Raw genomic sequence first — 19600 nt, forward strand, 5'->3', positions numbered from 1 at the left:
TCATTCTCCTGAACTCAAACTAAATTAACTTCTCCTTCTCTACATTTTTAACAAATACATATAACTTGCATTTGGGATAGACAGTGCTAAGGAGTGCTCACAACTGGCAGTAAATCATTTAGAAAAAACCTTACTGCCTAAATATGTCTACTATTTGCAAGTAGGTGCAAATATTTGCAAAGGTGACTTTGCTTGGAAATTCATTGTATAATTCCTACTTTTTCTGAAAATGCTTAGAAAACATTTTTAAGGACAAATACAGCTTGCTTTTAAGCAAAACTCTCCCTTATTTGGGTTCCAGGGCTATAAATACTACTGGATATATGTGAAAGCTCATATATAATCAACAATCTGAACTCCACAACAGAATGGAGTCTTATAGCTATGCAGTTCCTGGTCCTCTGGAAAATACTTGATGGTAAAAGTTATAAAGCATCAGCTGAAGACGTGATTATTTTATCTTTACAAATACATTCCCAGATCTTTCAGGGCTTCAGCAGCATAAGACATTCAGTTATACAAAAGCTTCATCATCTTGCGCTTAATAGAATTAACAATGGAGTCTAAATGAAAACACAAAACTAAATACATAATCATCTAGACCTGAAAAGGGAGACAAGAGGGAAAGAGGACAACAGAGTCACATTTAGATTATTTTATTTAAAGCACTGAAGTGTAAAAGCCCCAACAATGAAGTTAATGAGGTGGAACATTAATATAAGAAAGGGCTTAAATCGTTGCAACTTATATTCAGCCATTATAGCAGAAAACCTTCTCTGAACAGTTTATTAAAAAGCAAAACCCAAATATCACAAAAAGTATTTGTTTCCCAAGTTCAGCAAAAAATGCTAATATGGGATAATATTTTCTTAAATTTCTTTGGTGCCTCAGTCCGCCTGATCTCCTAACCAATTTCCTTAAGATTTTAGTACGAAAATAGAAAATTAAATGTCTTTATTAAGTATTGCTACCAAGTTTTATATCAGTAGAGAAAAAAATTTCACAATTTTAAAATCTATCCAATTGGTCTATTGATTAGTCATGTTTTGTTGCCTCCCTCCCCTCTCCTCAGTAGGAAGGGAGAACCGGCTTCTAAAAAAAGAAATCCTTAATATGGGCCTCAAGAATAAAACCACCTGGCAACTGATCAGATTATATAAATCACATTTCTAAAGTATACAAAACAAGCTTACCTTACAAAAAAACCCTAAATAATATTCTGCTTTATAACTAAAAAACCTTAGCTTCTTATAGCCAAGTAAGGTGTAGCCATTCTTCAATGGAAAAATATTACCATTTTAATGTGTTGATGAATAGCTATTTAAGAAATGAATAGTAAACATATATAAATTAAATATCTATTAAGTTTCTAACATTTGCCTCTTGGCCTTAGAGCACTCTCTTTATAAAGATAGTATACCATGTATAAATTAATTATTTCAAAATTACCAAAATATAATTAAAGCCATAAAACCAAATGATAAGCCTCCTTTAACAAGAACAAGGTATGCATTGTGCTGAAGGACAGGCTGGCCCTGTGCCAAATCACTGTGGGAAAGAAATTCTAAAGTAAGATGCTCCATTTCCACCTCCTTCCCAGGACCTGTGGCTTGCACTTTGAGAATGGTTATCAAGAGAAAACTCCATCTGCACACAACACAAAAGGGTGACGCTCCTTAAGGATAATTTCACTTTAAAAAACTGAAATAGATATTTAACCACATTTTAATGTATTATGCTATCTATATTCTATTTTTTACTTCAGTAAAACAGATTTTAGACCCACTGTTATCCCAAAACGCTTACTGCATGCTTCAATTTGGCAACATGCTAGGTACTAGGTGTGCAGTACATTTGGAACAATAACAAAATGAGAATGGGGGCATTATGAGCAGCTTTGTTTGGCTCAAAGAGATGTTTGTGAAGTGTAGGGGGAAATAAGGTCAGAAAGGGAGCCTGAAGCAAATTAATAGTCTGAAATTCTAGGCTAGGAATCATGGGAAATGAGACAATGGGGAACCACTGCAGAGCAGGAGACTGACAGGATTACGTCTATGCTTAAAGAATATTAATCTATTAATGGGTTATAAAGAGATCAAAAGTAGGAAGAGAGAATATTTTCTGAGTGCCTTCTCACTAGGCACACATTGTCTCATTTATCCTTCAAAATGAGGTACTTCATGAGGCAGTATTGACTAACCTCTCTGTGCGTGAACTTTCTCATCTGTAAATTGAGGTTAAATAATTTGCTAAGTCAAACAGCTAATAAGGGCCATTTTCACAATTAACACTTGGGTCTAACTGCAAAGCCCACGCTCTTCTTATAATTCTACAACAGGGAGTTCATGAGAGAGTTATTGCAAAAATGGACTGAAATCAGGGCCTGAATTAGGACAGTCACAGAAGAAATAGGGAAAAAGAAAGCGGTGAGAGATACTATGGAGGTTAAAACTTAGACTTGGCAACTAATTAGATGTGGGAAACAAAAGAGAAAAAAATCAAAGAAAATGTTGGGATTTTACATCTGGGTGATTAGAAAGATGAGGCTAGCAACAGACCTACAGGAAGAAACTCAGGTCTGATCAAGAATGGGGATACGCTAAACATATCAAATTTGAGGTGACAGTCACACATGTTTTAACAAGCAACTGAATAAAAGAATAGCAGTAGAGCTGGAGAAACAGGTCTGCATCTGAAGGGAAGGGTTTAAATGAGATTACTGAGGAAAGACGCAGGCCAAGGGCAAATCCTTAATAAACACTGCCATTAAGAGAAGGAAGAGGAGTCAGAGAAGACAGATACAGGAAAACAAAGAGTAAAGAGCCACAGAAACCTAGGAAGGGAAGACCATCAAGAATAAAGACATGGATAACAATACCTACACACAGGCCAAAGAAAATCTGAACTTAAAAAGAAAAAAAAAAAGAGAATTAGATTTATTGACCAGGAGATAACTGATAATTCTTTTTATAAGATATTTTCAGAAAAGTGGCTTATGGCAAATTTCAAACTACAAGAGGTTGAATAACTGGTGATGGTAGGAAGTAGAAGCATAAATGGATACTACTACAGTTAAAGGACAGAAAAACAGGATGAAAGCTTAACAGCAGAGATAATGGATTGAGAAAATAATTCTTTTTCCCCCACAATGTGAGAGGGAGGAAGAGTTGAATACATTTATACTGGTGGAATGAAATAATTCACTGAGGATAAAATAGAAGAGTCAAGAAAAAGGAAAAATAATTGATGAAGGAGAGTCCCAGAACAGTCATTATGAGGATTCTAAAAGATGGTACTATTCTAAACCTCAAGCTTCATAATACCACAGTGTCTATCCCCCAGCCAAAGGCAAAGTTCAGAAGGTACAGTCATTCAAAGACACCCAAAATGTCTGGAGGAACAGGCTGTGGGACATAGAGAAATATCAGGTCAGTTCCATCTAAATGAGCATAATTTATTACTAAAGTATAACTGAATGAGTCTAACACTTTGGCACAAAAACATACTGTTCTTTTCACCAGTGAGGACTTCACCATCTGTAGAAAGCACGCATGTCCTTCAAGGCCCCAAGACCACAAAGTCGTACTCCCTTCGTACCTCTTTTGGAGCATGTATCACATTCTACCTTGTATTTTACTTATTGGATTTTATTTCCTTTTCCCATCTTGAGAGCAGTTAATGTATTTACTATCTTTATAAAATGCTCCACAACATGTGCATAATACCTTGGACAAAAAAAAGCAATACCTGTTGGACTGTGAGGTATGCATGTGCACACTCGTGTGTGTGAGAAAGAGAGAGATTGGTAAATCTATTTGGCTTATAGACACCAGCCAAAACAAAGTAGTGTTTGTAGGCAACTGAAAAATTGTCTAGAAAATGACAAAATAGGTGAAAAAAAAAACTACAAGTGTCAGAGAAACTGAGAGAAGTATATTAAATTTAGGGTTTTGTGAAGTTTTTTAAACAAAATAAAAGCAGGACATAAAATTAAAGACTAACAGCACTAAATGTTGATAAGGATGTATAGTAATCAAAATGTTCATATACTGCTTGTGGGAAGGTAAAACAGTACAACTACTTAAGAAAACTGGCAGTTTTTAAAGAGTTAAAACATGCAACCTTTGACCTAGCAATTCACCTCCTAATGGGAAATGAAAGCATATGTTGACAAAGATAAATGTTCACAATAGTTTTATGTACAATAACAAAACTTGAAAACAAGCTTATGTTCATCAGCAAGGGAATGAATAAACCAATTGTGGTACGTTTATACCATGGAATATTGCTCACCAATAAAAAGGAACAAACCGCCGAGACATACGACATGCATGTATGACATGCTAAGCAAAAGAAGCTGAACACAAGAATCACATAATATAGTCTTCTTTAAAGTTTTAGAACAAAAAAAACTAAAGTGAAAAAATCAAAACCATGTTTGTCTCGAGGAAAGTAGAGATTGATTTGGAAGGGACACAAAGGAACATTTTGGGAGGAGATGTAAATGTTCTATACTGTGTTAGGGGTGTGTATTAATCATGTCTTTTTATTCTGTGTTGTTGATGTTTTGACATCTTGAGGCCTTGCTGACCCTGGAGGAACTGCCTCTCTCAGGGTTAACTAATTCCTAGAGATAGCAAACAACTTGTGTGAACACACCTTTCGCATATATTCCAACCAATCCAGATCTCGCACTCCTAACCACCTCCTCTATTGGGCTCTCACACTCAGTGCCATTATTTTCCTGCCCTGATCATCCCAGGGCCACGCATCAGACAACTAGAGACAGTCTCTATGCCCCAGAGCCCACTGAAATTATTCAAACTAGCCAATCCTAAAACTTCCTAATCCTGCCACGCCCATTCCTTACCACTGAAATCACAATAAAAGTTCTCACCCACATCTTCCTCCTGCTCCCTCTGCCTCCTTACCCACATTGGTACTTCCTCCTGTGCTCCCTTCTTTAGGGATCAGTGAGTATAACAAACTATCTTTTCAATGGCAGTCATCTCCTTCTCATCATACCTGAATAATAATGAAACATGTATTTTAAAACAGGGCATGTATAGCAAAGATTTGTGCACTTCAATATATATAAATTTCCCTTAAAAAAGAAAAAAGTGTGGAAATAAATTATTGACTCTGACTTGGGGGGTGGGGGGACAAGGGCAATATACGTAACCTAAACTTATGTACCCCCATAATATTCTGAAATAATAAAAAGAAGAAAGAAAGAAATTATTGAGTGGATGAGTGGGGAGTAGACAGAGGTACAGATGAAACAAGAATGGCAAAATGACAGTTGTTATAGCTGGGTGACCGGTACCTGAGGGTTAATTATACTATTCTGTTTATTTTGTATATATTTGAAATTTTCAATAATAGAAATGTTAAAAAATAAAACAAAAAATAAAAGCAGAACATAATGTTAATATATTGACCCCAGATGGACATCTGTAGACTTCAGAAAATAATAAGTATGGCAAGATAAAAAACATTCATGCCCAATTGTGGGGAAAGGAAAACATCAAAAAATTAAAAATATTGAAAAATAAATCAAAAATAAGATATTGTGATAGAGAAAAAAAGCAAGTAAATAATTTTATTTAGAAATTCCAAAACAGAAAAACATATTTTAACTTGGGGACTACAGAAAATATTACATAGGCTTGGTCTGAATTAAAAGCAAGTTTAAAGTTAATATTAAAATAAGTTCCAGTTGGGAATTACTTTAAAACTTCTCTTTCTTAAAATACTAACAGATGTCAGATTCTCCCCATTTTTCAAGTGTCTGGTGTTTGGTGATCCAGGATATGACTGTAGTTTACAGGTTAGAGTGGGGACTTATAGAAGTCAGGTAATATGTAGAGTTTCTAACAAAGTCCACCTCCTGGTAAGTCAAGCTGGACCTCTCACCCCTAATTAAAATTATACTCCTGAATCCTGAGTGTATATATTAATGGACAGATGTACTTCATAATATCAACTGCCAGACCCATGGAATTAGAACTATTAGATAAGGAAGAGCCAGTGGAAATTCTGGAGCTCCCCCAACCCAAACATCATCAAAATACTAATCAAGGTAGCTGCAGAGATCAGTGCCACCACCCAAGGCTTAAAAGATGCATGGGTAGTGATTCCTATTATATTCCCATTTAACTCTCATTTAGGTCTCCAAAACGGGTGTGGTTGTCTTAGAGGATGACAGATTATTGTAGGTTCCAACTGCATGTCCTTTTCCAGATGCAATTTCCTTATGGAACAAATCAATTCATTCCCTGACATGTAATGTTACTAATCTGATAACTTTCTTTTTCTCTATGCTAATAAGTAGAAAAAATCAGAAGCATTTTACTTTTACCTGATACAGACATCATTATATTTACCATATTGCCACTATGTTATATTAACTCTATGCCAGAGATTAGTCTACAGCAGAGGTTGACAAACTATGACCCAAGGGCCAAATTCAAATCACCACCAGTTTGTTTTTGTAAATAAAGTTTTACTGCAACACAGCTTCACTCATTCTTTTATCTAACATCTACAGCTATTTTCAGGTGTTATATCAGCAGAAACCTAAACACTAAACTGCTTTCTAAGATCATGATGAGGAACAACACAAGAATATCTACTCTTACAACTTCATTCTTTCAGGATATTTTTGTAAGCATAGAATTCTGTATCTGTAGTTATTTTCTTTCATCCTTTAGAAGATATCATTACGTTGTCTTCTGGCTTCCATTGTTTCTATCGGATTGTGTGTGTGTGTGTGTGTTTCTGAGGGTCTGCGTTCATGTTGTGTGTGTGTGTGTGTGCGCACACGCATCTTCTGGTTCCCATCAGATTGTGTGTGTGTGTGTGTGTGTGTTTGTGTGTGTTTCTGAGGGTCTGTGTTCATATAGTATAGTCTCTTAAGGTGCTTAGTTATTTATGACTATTTGCCAAACATTCTATTTTCAAAATCTTGTTGTAGACGTAATCTGAAGCTTATGAAACTATCTTCTCCCAAGAAAGATATTGGTTTGCTTCAGTCAGGATCTTTGCACTGTGAGCATAGTGGAATCACTTCATTCCAATTTTAGAGAAAAATATGACTCAAAACTGAGCTACAGTCCCTATAAAAGCCTGTCTATTTCAGTTCACCCATACTCCTTGTGTATAGAAATCTAAGGTCCTAACCCAAAGCTGGGGGCGGGGGTTGCTTATAAGGTTCACCACTTTGGTAGACCCTGTTTCTAATCCTATCTCCTTAGTCTTGAAAGACTGTCCACTTTTCCCTCCAGAATTGGTAAAAGCGTCAAAGGGAAAAGTGAACACTAGGCTCATTTCCCTGGGCCTCCATCCTCCTCTGCATCCCAGTAATTCTTAATAACGTTTATTGGATCTCCAAAGAATGCAGGATATTATGTTGGATTAAATTCTATATTAGATTAGACTTATATATTCTATAGAATATATACATTCCATTCATCTTTTCTACATATATTCAGTGGGTCTGGTCTGAATTGCCTATTCCATCACCATTGGAACTGAAAGTCTTCAAAGTAATAACCCTCTCATTTATTAGTGATTTTAAAATTTGAAATATCCACATTCAATAAAATTCACCCTTTTAAAGTACACAATTCGGAAGCTTTTAGTGTGCTCACAGAGTTGTGCAATGGCCATAAATATCTCCCAAAGGAAACCCCATACCCATTAGTAGCAGTCACTGCCTATATCCCTCTAATCCTCCAGCTCCTGTCAACCAATAATCTACTTTCTGTCTCTCTGAGTCTGCCTATTCTGAACATATCATATAAATGAACTTATAAATATGTAGCCTTTTGTATCTGGCTTCTTTCACTTAGCCTATTTTTAAGATTCATCCACATCATACCATGGGTCAGTACTTCGTTCCTTTTTTATTAATATTCTATTACATGGATATACCACATTTTATTCATCCATTCATCAACTGATAGACATCTGAGTTGTTTCTCCCTTTTGGCTGTTCTGAATAATGCTGCTATGCATTAATTACTTTGAATAATGCTACATTCATGTACTTATTTTTGTGTGGACACATATTTTCATTTGTCTGGGGTATATACCTAGGAGTAGAACTACCGGGTCATATGGTAACTCTGCTTAACTTTTTGAGGAATTTCCAAACTATTTTCCAAAGTGATTGCACAATTTTACAATCAACAACCCTGGCCTTAAATGTTGCCATTTTGACATAATGCACAGCACTTCACACAGTACAAAGAAACTACTTTTCATTTCTACAAAAATGTTTACAAAGAAGCCTCCTTAAATGTTCTCCTAGCAAAGAGATCCTCTGTGATTGCCACTTGAAAGTATTTTCCTGATTAGTCACATATCTGGTAGCTTACTTTATGAACCACTGGGAGACAGCATTGCTTTGAACTTCTGCATTCTCTCATGTACTTGATTTAAAGTATTAGAATAAAATAATTCATTTTCAAGAGTTCCTCAGTTCTTACAAAAGATTTTTTTAAATAAAATAATTGAGATCCAAAACTCACCAGAAGAAATCTTACCAGCACCTTTACAGTCACCAGAAAATGCAGATGTGACTCCATTGGCTGACCCCAGTTCACACATGGAAATTTGATAAGGGGGCCTCAGCTTGATTTCCATCTGCATGTCAGACAGATTTATCTTTGTTGAAAGAGACCTGGGATTATTGTATCGCTGCTTGGTCCTCTGAATGAAGTTATCTATGTAAAATAAAAATAAATTTCCTTGGAGTCATTTGTTAATTAAGTCATTGAGAGTATGATGTTAATGGACAGTAAATTATATAAACAGTTTGTTACTCAAAACTGTTCAATTTGTCACGAAATGTTCCAATATTATTATACTTGTGTTTAGTGGTTGATATATCATAGGGTTATCAGTTTTACACTCTAGAAATTAGTAATTGTAAATAAACTAAGGGTTTAACACTACTTGAGTGTGAGTATCATATCTACTTCAAGGACTTAAAACAAAAAACAGCTTTAATTTAAACCAAAGTCGTAATTTTTATAGGAATTCTTATGAAATATTAAATCTGTCAAATTTACTAGTTGCAATTACATAAGAACATACACTGTAAGTTATATGTTTTTATAAATCTGTTTTCTTTGTATTGCTTACACCATTAGAATGTACATTTTAGAGAATAAATTAAATGAAACCAATAAAAGATATTTCCTAAATATCTTCCACGTAGAATTTTATTACTGTTTACAACATGGTTTTTTTTCCCCCCTTCTACATCAGAATTGAGCAAAGTACTGCCTGTAGGCCAAATCTAGCCTGCTGTTTTTGTACAGTTTTATTAGAACATAACCATGCTTATTCATTTATGTACTACCTATGTCTGCTTTTGAGCTACAATGGCAGGGCTGAGTAGTTGTGACAGACGCTATATATGGCCCTTAAAGCCTAAAATACTTACTATCTGGTCCTTTCCAGCAAATGTTGCCAATCCTTGTTCTACATTAAGCAGACTATAAAAGATTATCACATAAACACAAAAGTCTGAGTCGCTGACTTATAAATTTCTCATTGAGAAATTGTCCTCTGGCATTAATTCTTTGGGCCAATAATTACAATCTCCTTCACAGCTCAAACGCAATTTTTTCTAAGAAGCATCTAAATTAAATAAGAAGTTACCATAATTTATAGATCATTTACCAAATTATTCTATCAAAAGCTAGGCAGCAGAAGTTTCTCCCTAGCCCCCCAATATTAGATAAAAAATTGCTTATGACTGTGGAGAAAGGATAATAAAAAGGAAAAAAAAATCAGGCCCTTACCAAATTCAATGAAACAGTATGGTCTGACAGCAGTATTTGTCGTCATCATGTTATAAGTAGTAATGAACTCCTTCTGAAGCTCATCCAGGAAAGAGAAGGCGAGAACATTTGGGTAATTTTCAGTGCACAACATCATGTAGCTCACTCCCAGAGAGCTAATAAAACTATAGTGTAAAAAACATTGGTTTTAAAATTTCAAATTAAATCAAGGTAATTCACTGTTTCACAAGACTGGTTCTGTACACCATAAACTACTGCTTCAGTGGCAATGAAGATATTAACATTTATTATACATTCCAGCAAAAAAATTAAAGGAACCAAAATATAGTACTATTTTAAGTTGTGGTTTAAAAACAGCAGACAAAAAAATGGAATGTACTACAGAGGGACATCCACTATGGTTCTAACACTTCAGTTACTTATCACTTGGAGTAGAAAGCAGGGGAAAAGAATATACAAATATAGAAGCTTCAAATCTAACTTGAATATAGTGGAACTTACCAACTTTTGAGTTAAGAGCTCTTTAAAGATTCTGATGAAAGTTATGTACTCTCCCCAGAAAGATGTCCAAACAACATAGAACTTTGCACACAATTTCAGGGTGGTCACTGACCTCTCGAAGTCATCACTGACCCCAGAATCAAATCCTCTACTACACAGCAATGAATTATGAATGATTGGTGGGGAAAAAAGAGGCATTTATGAGTTTGATAACAATAAAATAACATAAAAGGAACAGAAATGAGGACTTTTGCTTACAGCAGAATACTGAGAGCTGACTGTAGATGTGGAGGTAGTGCCAGCACTGGAAAAATTAGCTTTTTGCAACCAACACAGAAAAAATTGGATCGGGCAAGGACAATCATGGGTGCTAAATCTAGGGGGAAATTTTGACGGAGCAGTATATTTGCATGGTTTTAAATTGGCTTCCCATGGATTGCTTATTGCAAAGGGAAAATATTACACAGTTGAAACTAGACAACACCTTGACCAAGTATTCTAACATCACTCACGAGGGGCAGATAGACATCGTGTGCCTCCAGATGTGATATTCTGATAAAGAAACATCAGCTACGCAGTATTCTGGCTAAGAATGAATTACCTGAATCTAATCATAAGGAAACATCAGAATAATCAACATTCTATTTTTAAAAAGGAGACTGTTGAAAAAAAAAGAAATCAAAATGTTTCCAATCAAAGGAGGCTAAAGAGATAGACAACTAAATGCAGTACTTAACCCTACTCTATCCAGTTCCTGTGCCAGAGAGGGGGAAAAAATGCTATAAAGGATATTCATGGATCATTGACCAAAAAGTATGGTATCAATATTAAATTTACTAAAGCTGATAAATGTACTGTAGTTAAGTAAGAGAATATCTTTAATCTTAGAAAATATACTCTGAAGTAGTTAGGAAGAAAGAGGCATGGTATTTGTGTTTCTCTCAAATGGTTCAGACAGAAAATACATCAGGTAGCAGATAGATAAAATGTTAAAACAAATGGGGTAAAATGTTAACAAGGTGAATCTGGGAACAGGTATTATTTGAACTTGTCTCATTCATAAATTTCATACAACTTTTCCATAAGTTTGAAATTATTTCTAAATAACAAGTTAAAAATTAAAAACAAAAACTTCTAACTTTAGCACTAAAAGATTTAAATTAACTATGTTCTATGGAAAAAAAAACTTTTTTGAACATCACATATACCACCCTATAGTAAATAAGCAGAGCACAGGACACAAATTACTCCTTTTTAGTGATTCACCTAAACATCCTTGTATAGCACTGTCAACACAGCTGGTCAGACCAGGGACAGTAAACAGAGTATACAGGATATAACTTCCCACTCCTAAGCCAGACAGTGCTGATCTGTCACACAACCTTTACTGCCAATCCTTGATCCATACTGGAGTCACCTCCTCTTTTTTTTCTTTAGTAATGTACAGGCAGAATTTATTTATTATTTTTGATTTAGTGTTTAGAATAAATATGTTCACATGATTTAAATTTTAAAAGAATGAAAGGGTATACTGGACTTAAAGTATCTTATCTTCCACCCCTACTCAATTGTTCTCCTTCTCTCGGGCAATCCATGCTATTATTAATTTCTATGGGCCGGGTGAGGTGGCTCACATTTGTAATCCTAGCTCTCTGGGAGGCCGAGGCAGGAGGATCACTTGAGTTCAGGAGACTGAGACCAGCCTGAGCAAGAGCGAGACCCGTCTCTACTAAAAACACAAAAAATTAGCCGGGCAACTAAAAATAGAAACAAAAAATTAGCCGGGTGTGGTGGCAACTGCCTGTAGTCTCAGCTACTCGGGAGGCTGAGGCAGGAGGATTGCTTGAGCTCAGGAGTTTGAGGCTGCAGTAAGCTATGCTGATGCCACGGCACTCTACCCAGGGTGACTGAGCAAGACTCTGTCTCAAAAAAAAAAAAAAAAAACATTCTATGTATCCTTTCAGAGAAAGTTTGTGCATATGCAAGTAAATATGTGTATGTGTGCATATACATGTGTGTGTACATGAATCTTTTTTGAAATACCATCTTAGGCAGCCAAGTAGTGTGGGGTTGGCACTTATTAATACTCTATTACTAGTAGTGTGGAATATATTAGTGCTGAAATTGTCCTGGTCTTATGCTTCTAGAGTAACCTGGAATTCCTTTCTGAAGTTCCACTTAATACACAGTCATTTGGTCAATGTCAATTTTTTCAAAGTACAAGCTGTTATCTATTGGTAGGTCATAAAATTAGTGAATTACAGCACTTTCTAAAAATTTAAATAGAACAGAAAATATTAGACCACATATTGTTTCATTAAACTTTTTAGTTTCCTGCATGTATATATGTACTGTTCACAAAGTAAAATGTATTTCTTCTTAAGGATCATAGTCAAATTTAGCCATAGCACATTGCATTTTTCTACAATATCTAAATCAAAGTCCAAAAGATGTTTTCCCAAATGATTTTCTCTTTCCAAAAAAATCTTCACTGTCATTATAAAAATTCTTTGACATGTCATTCGCATTCAAATATGCCACACAATAACTTGAATACCTTGAACACAACTGGTGATTGGCTTCTACGCCCTGGGAATTCCCAACTAGCTACATAGGAGTTATTAATATTTCACTATCCTCCAAAAATATGACTGAAGTTTTTGGACCCCAATTTTTGTGTTGTGTCAGGGTTTTACTGTATTTTCATTATTAACAGAGTGAACCACAGACACCTACATGACAGTTTATCCCAAATGGTTTATCTTTGCTTGTGCTAAATTTAATTAGAGAATTGTATGTGAAATAAAGGAAACCCTATGTTTTTAAGATTGTATGTTAGCATTTTCAGGGAATCTTTATTTTGCAATAATTACATGATACTCTCTGAAAAGGATATAAATTGTTGTACAATATTATGGCTTTTCATAGTGAATTTAGGCTTATCATGCTTTATTTGAAATGCAAAGCCAGTTTCCCAAAAGTAAACACAGCTCAGCTGATTTGTGTTTGTAATAAAAAAAATTTCTGCTTTTTCAATTATAACTAGGACAGATTGAAAGATTCCCACCATTTCACTGAGAACTACTTATGAAATAGTCTAAAGTCATGACAGGCATACCAGTTTATACATGTTTTAGTCATGTTCATTAGGTTCACTTAGCTCATATTTTATAGACAATCTGGCAGTTAACCCTCTGCCTTGAGGAGAAAGAAGAGAAATAGTAGTAATAGTAACGGCAGCACGTACAGTTTACTGACCACTTAGTATGAACAAGGCCCTCTGCTAAGTAACTTACATATTTAGTTTCATTCTCACAATAAAGGGGCACTACTATCTCCACTTTACAAATGAATGAACAGAAGCTCAGAGAGGTTCGGTAACTTACCCAAGGTCACACACCATTAAGCAGCAGAGCTGGAATAAATTTAGTCCTGATCCCAAAGCCCACATTCTTTCCAAACACAACACCAACTTCCATATAGTATATGGATTAACCAATTATGTCCTAATTCACCAACAGTTTTTCACTTTTTCCAAGCCAGGCTTTAGAGTTCAGGTCAGTGAGTTTTCAACATGTCTCTACTTTAAAGAGAAGGATATTCTCAGGGGCCATCTAGAATTACTCATCTCTGCAGTGAATACCCCCAGATGGCTATTCAGGTCTAACAGACATGTCTGTTCTCCCTTTAGCACTCACTGTCGCTACTGATACATACATACATACACACACACACTCTCTCTCCCTCCTCTTTTCTCCACCTTGAGCACAATTTTTAAATTGCCAATTTTTTTCTTACTTTGCTCTAATTTCTTTTTATTTCCCTTCCATTTCTGGGCTTTATTGCCAATGGAGCACCAAAGCTACTTTACAGCTACTGCCTTTCTTCTGCTCAAGGAATTCATCCAATTTCATTACATCTTTGGTTACCCTCCCTGGAACATGCAGCAGGAACTTCTTTATGTTCAAGTGTATCCTGAACACGTAAGGCCTGGCAGAAGTCCAAAAAAACGGGGGGCTTAACTCCTTCTAATCACTTTGTTAAAAAGCTAATTCTATCATATGTCCAAGCCATCAAAATGAATACATGGTTTCAGACACTAAACTTTTTCTCGTATCTAATTTTATTTACAAACTGTCAAAGAGATTTTACACATCACCAATTAAACACTAACATTATTATGGACAATGCTAGCCTGTTGCACCAAACTAAATAATTAGTAAAAGTAATGATCTTCCCCTCAACAGACAGTAGAACATGTAGCACAGGTCTAACATTCTACTCTATAGGATCTGATATCAAAGACAAAGTCCTTGCCTGCCAGGAGTTTGCAATACAATCACTGGGGATGTACTTAAAACAGTAATATACAAAACAAGACAAATATATAAAACTGTATTTTATAGCATGCTAAATGACAAGGTATATAGCAAACTATTTATAAATTGATATAATTAATATGGATATTGCATACAATTTTCACTCTACAATTGTACCACTACACATAGAAAATCTGCTTATCCTTTGTAGTCGCATTTGTCCAGTGAATAGCTTTCCTGGGTGCAGAAAAGTTCTCCAACAGGACATACCATCTCAACTCTGTTTTATTTGATAGGAAAAATGTTATTTTTGAAATAGAATCTTCCACACTGAATTCCATTCTCTAAAATAAAATGTTTAAACTTTAAAATATTATATAGAAAGTGAATATACCTTATGTATTTTATTATCACCCAATATGCCTAATAGAAAATAAGGCGAAAAAAGACTTTGCCACCAATGGTACAGTAAGGAGATGAGAAGCAGAAAGAGAGCTCAGTACCACTGAGTGTCCACCATATGTGCACTGTACTAGGAACTTCATATTTTCTCACTTATTCCATTCTTATATGGCCAATTTTCAATTATCTTCCAATGGTGAAGGGCAAAATCATAAGTAAATTATCCTATGAATAAAAGACCAATTTTAGCTACTAATTTTAACCTCATTAAATAAGAAAATATTAATATGCCATATACCTGGTGATAGCAACTTATAACAGTAAGCTAAAGGAAAATCTGAGATGATTACACCATCAGAGCCTTGAATAAACTACAGAGCCAAGTTTGTCTTTGACATCTTCATCTCCTTTTCTGCAGAGTTAATCTGTTTCCTAATTCATCCCTTCCCACTATCCAAACACATCCACACTCCAGAAAATAAAGATCCTGACTTTTTTAGATAACTGATCACAGATAATCCCTAATTTACCTAATGGTTATATTTCCAAAGTTTATTGCACCTAGATCTTATTTTCCCACAGAAACTGTACTGTACGCCGGACCAGATGAATTCACAGCCAAATTTTACCAGACCTACAAAAAAAGAGCTGGTACCCATACTGCAGAAATTATTCCATAACATCCAGAAAGAGGGGATCCTCTCCAACTCATTCTATGAAGCTAGTATCGCCTTGATACCAAACAATGAAAAGGACACAACAAAAAAAGAAAACTACAGATCAATATCCCTTATGAATATAGATGCAAAAATCCTCAATAAAATACTAGCAAACCAAATTCAACAGCACATCAAAAAAATAACCCACCATGATCAAGTGGACTTCATCCCAAGGATGCAAGGATGGTTCAACATATGTAAATCAATAAATGTGATTCACCACATAAACAAAGCAAAAAGAAGACCATATGATCTCAATAGATGCAGAAAAAGCATCTGACAAAATTCAGCACCCGTTCATGATAAAAACCCTCAACAAACGAGGCATAGAAGGAACATATCTCAAAAATATAAAAGCCATATATGACAAAGCCACAGCCAACATCAGACTGCATGGGGAAAGGCTGAAAGCATTCCCCATAAGAAGTGGAACAAAACAAAGGTGCCCACTGTCACCACTTCTATTCAATATAGTGCTAGAAGTCCTAGCCAGAGCAATCAGGCAAGGGAAAGAAACAAAGGGTATCCAAATCGGGAAAGAGGAGGTCCAATTATTGTTTTTTGCTGACACTATGATCTTGTATCTAGAAAACCCCAAAAACTCCACACTAAGAGACTCCTGGAATTGATAAATAAATTCAGCAAAGTCTCAGGTTACAAAATGAATGTTCACAAATCAATAGCATTTCTATACACCAATAACAGTCAAGCTGAGAGTAAAATCAAAGACTGAATGCCATTCACAATAGCTACAAAGAAAATAAAATACCTATGAATATACTTAACCAAGGAGGTAAAAGATCTCTACAAAGAGAACTACAAAACACTGAGGAAAGAAATCGCAGACAACATAAACAAACAGAAAACTATATCATGCTCCTGGATCAGTAGAATCAATATTGTTAAAATGTCTATACTATCCAAAGTGATTTACAGATTCAATGCAATCCCCCATCAAAATACCAAGGTCATATTTCACAGATACAGACAAAATAATTCTATGCTTTGTTTGGAACCAGAAAAAAGTCCGAATAGTCAAAGCAATCTTTAGCAAAAAGAACAAATCTGGAGGCATCACAGAACCAGACTTCAAACTATACTACAAGGCAATAGTAACCAAAACAGCACGGTACTGGCACAAAAATAGACATAGACCAATGGAACAGAACAGAGAACCCAGATATAAAACCATCTACATACAGCCAACTGATCTTTGACAAGCAGACAACAATATACACTGGGGAAAAGAAGCCCTATTCAATAAATGGTGCTGGAAAAACTGGATAGCCACATGCAGAAGAATGAAACAGGATCCATATATCTCACCACTCACAAAAATTAATTCAAGATGGATAAGACTTAAATGTAAGGCACGAAACCATAAGAATTCTAGAAGAAAATGTAGTAAAACTCTTCTATTATAGATACTGGCCTAGGCAAAGAATTTATGACTAAGGCCCCAATGGCAATTACAGCAGCAGTAAAAATAAATAAGTGGGACTTGATTAAATTAAAAAGTTTCTGCACAGCTAAGGAAATAATCAACAGAGCAAACAGACAACCTACAGAATTGGAGAAAATATTCACAAACTATATATCCAATAAATGGCTAATATCCAGAATCTACAAAAAAGTCAAACAAATCAGCACAAAAAAACCAACCCCATTAAAAAGTGGGTAAGAAACATGAACAGAAGCTTTTCAAAAGAAGATAGACAAATGGCCTATAAACATATGGAAAAATGCTCAATGTCACTAATCATAAGGGAAATGCAAATTAAAACTACAAAGAGCTATCACCTTACACCTGTTAGAATGGCTTTTATTAAAAAGTCCCAAAACAATAGATGCTGGCACAGATGCAGAGAGAAAGGAACACTTACACACTGTTGGTGGGACTGCAAATTAATATAACCTCTATGGAAAACAGTATGGCGATTCCTCAAAGAATTAAAAGTACAAACCTACCACTTGATCCAGCAATCCCATTACTGGGTAGCCACCCAAAGGAAAAGAAGTCATTTTATCAAAAGACACCTGCACTCGAATGTTTACTGCAGCACAATTTGCAACTGCAAAGATGTGGACTCAACCCAAATGCCCTCAATTCAATGAGTGGATTAATAAAATGTGGTATATGTATACCATGGAGTACTATTCAGCCACAAAAAGGACTAATTAATTCCTTTTGCAACAATTTGGATAGAACTGGAGACCATTCTAAATATTTAAAGAATGGAAAAACAGACACCACATGTACTCACTATTAAATTGGAACTAACCAATGAGCACAAATGTGTATAGAGAGAAGTAAAACTCAGTGGAAATCAAGCAGGGGGAAGGGGAGGAGGGGATGGGTGAAAACCTACCTAATGGGTACAATGAACACTATTTGGGTGATGGGCATACTTACAGCTGTGACTGAAAAATTACAAAAGTGATCCATGTAACCAAAAACATTTGTACCCCCTTAATATTTTGAAATAAAAAACTGAAAGAAAAAGAAACTGTATGGTAACAGTAATCAGGTTCCTAGGCCAGTGCACAAGAGCATATTTAACACAGGTGGTGCTGAAAAGTAGTACATTTTGCCATAATCAACAATAGAAAAGTAATGTGATGCTAGCAATAAGACAAAACAGGAAAGCAGGATACATAGGTTATCCCTTCCCCTAAGTGGTTTGGTGGCTATTGGTGGGTTCCATTCCCTGACACAACCCCTCCCCATCAAACACCTAGTCTCCAGGGAGACAATGTCATCAATTTTAGTCTTCACACATACTCTGTTCCTCTCACTATTGTCAACCAAAAAAAGAGAGGGGTGGTATTTCACTTAATTTTCTTCCCTGGATAACTTCTCTGCCACAAAAAGCAAAAAGAAATAGGAGAATTAGGAACACATGCTGTCAAGAAAAGGGTTAGGGTTAAGGGTAGCAACTCTGCCTTTTAGCAGACAATAATCTCAATCTTAAAGCCAAAAGACTATGGTTCAGAGATACCATTTATTACCTTTGTGACTCTGAAGGAGTTTCTTTACATCCTTAAGTCTCGTTTACCTTATCTGTAAAACAGGGGTGATAGTACTATAATGGCTATCTGCCCAGCATCCCTTCCCTCTTTCCTTTTAGGGGATTACCTCCAGCTCTGCTATCTATTCTATATGGCTTTGGTGAAGCTGCCTGACAAAGGGGTGGGGGAGGAGGCATGTGATCCAGGCCTAGCCAACTAAGAATACCTCATCCCCTCTGACCACATGATTAGACCAAAAATGGGCCATGACACAAGCAAAACCAATTAAAGTCCTGTTCTTGAAACATGGAGGAGAGGAGTTGCCCAGCTGGACTAAAGTAAGCCTGGAGATGCCTGTGTAGTGTTTTCTAGTCTATGGAGAACACCTATCTGCAAAAGGCAAGAGACTACAGAAATGAGAGCAAGAGTCCCAATAACAACATCTGCAAAGCCAACCCCACCTTACCCTTCACAATATCCTTTTTTGCTTAAGTTAGTGTGAGTTGTGTGTCTGTCCCCCAGCAATGAAAAAAGAGCTCTATTTAATAGCCAGAGAGCTGTTGTAAAGTTTAATAATAATGTAAATAAAGTACCTGGCAATTGCAAGTAGTCAGTAACTGGGTTATTGTTGAAGTTGTTACTCCAGTAATCCAAAAATATTACTCAAAAGTGAAAGGAAAGCACTGATACAGATGGAAAGTATCCTTGGTTTTAGTAAACCACAAAAGGCAGGTAGGCCTAAAATAGCACTCCTGGCTGGAAGTAGCAGTTTGGGGAGACAGTAAACACTCGGGCAAGAAGAGAAGCGAGAAGGCACACAGTCAGTATCAGATTT

General features: G+C 35.7%; 1 protein-coding gene across 2 annotated transcripts in view; it reads right to left on the minus strand.

The window, feature by feature from the left end:
* Positions 1-19600, minus strand: part of SEC22A (SEC22 homolog A, vesicle trafficking protein) — a 55971-nt gene that overhangs the window by 24859 nt on the left and 11512 nt on the right. For both annotated transcript variants that reach the window (XM_045540129.1, XM_045540130.1), the window contains exons 3-4: positions 9816-9979; positions 8535-8729 (exon numbers count right to left, since the gene is read on the minus strand). In XM_045540129.1, the coding sequence (XP_045396085.1) occupies positions 8535-8729; positions 9816-9979 (359 nt within the window). The remainder of the gene's footprint in view (positions 1-8534; positions 8730-9815; positions 9980-19600) is intronic.

Source organism: Lemur catta, chromosome 1 (assembly GCF_020740605.2).
Source record: "Lemur catta isolate mLemCat1 chromosome 1, mLemCat1.pri, whole genome shotgun sequence".
Taxonomy (NCBI): domain Eukaryota; kingdom Metazoa; phylum Chordata; class Mammalia; order Primates; family Lemuridae; genus Lemur; species Lemur catta.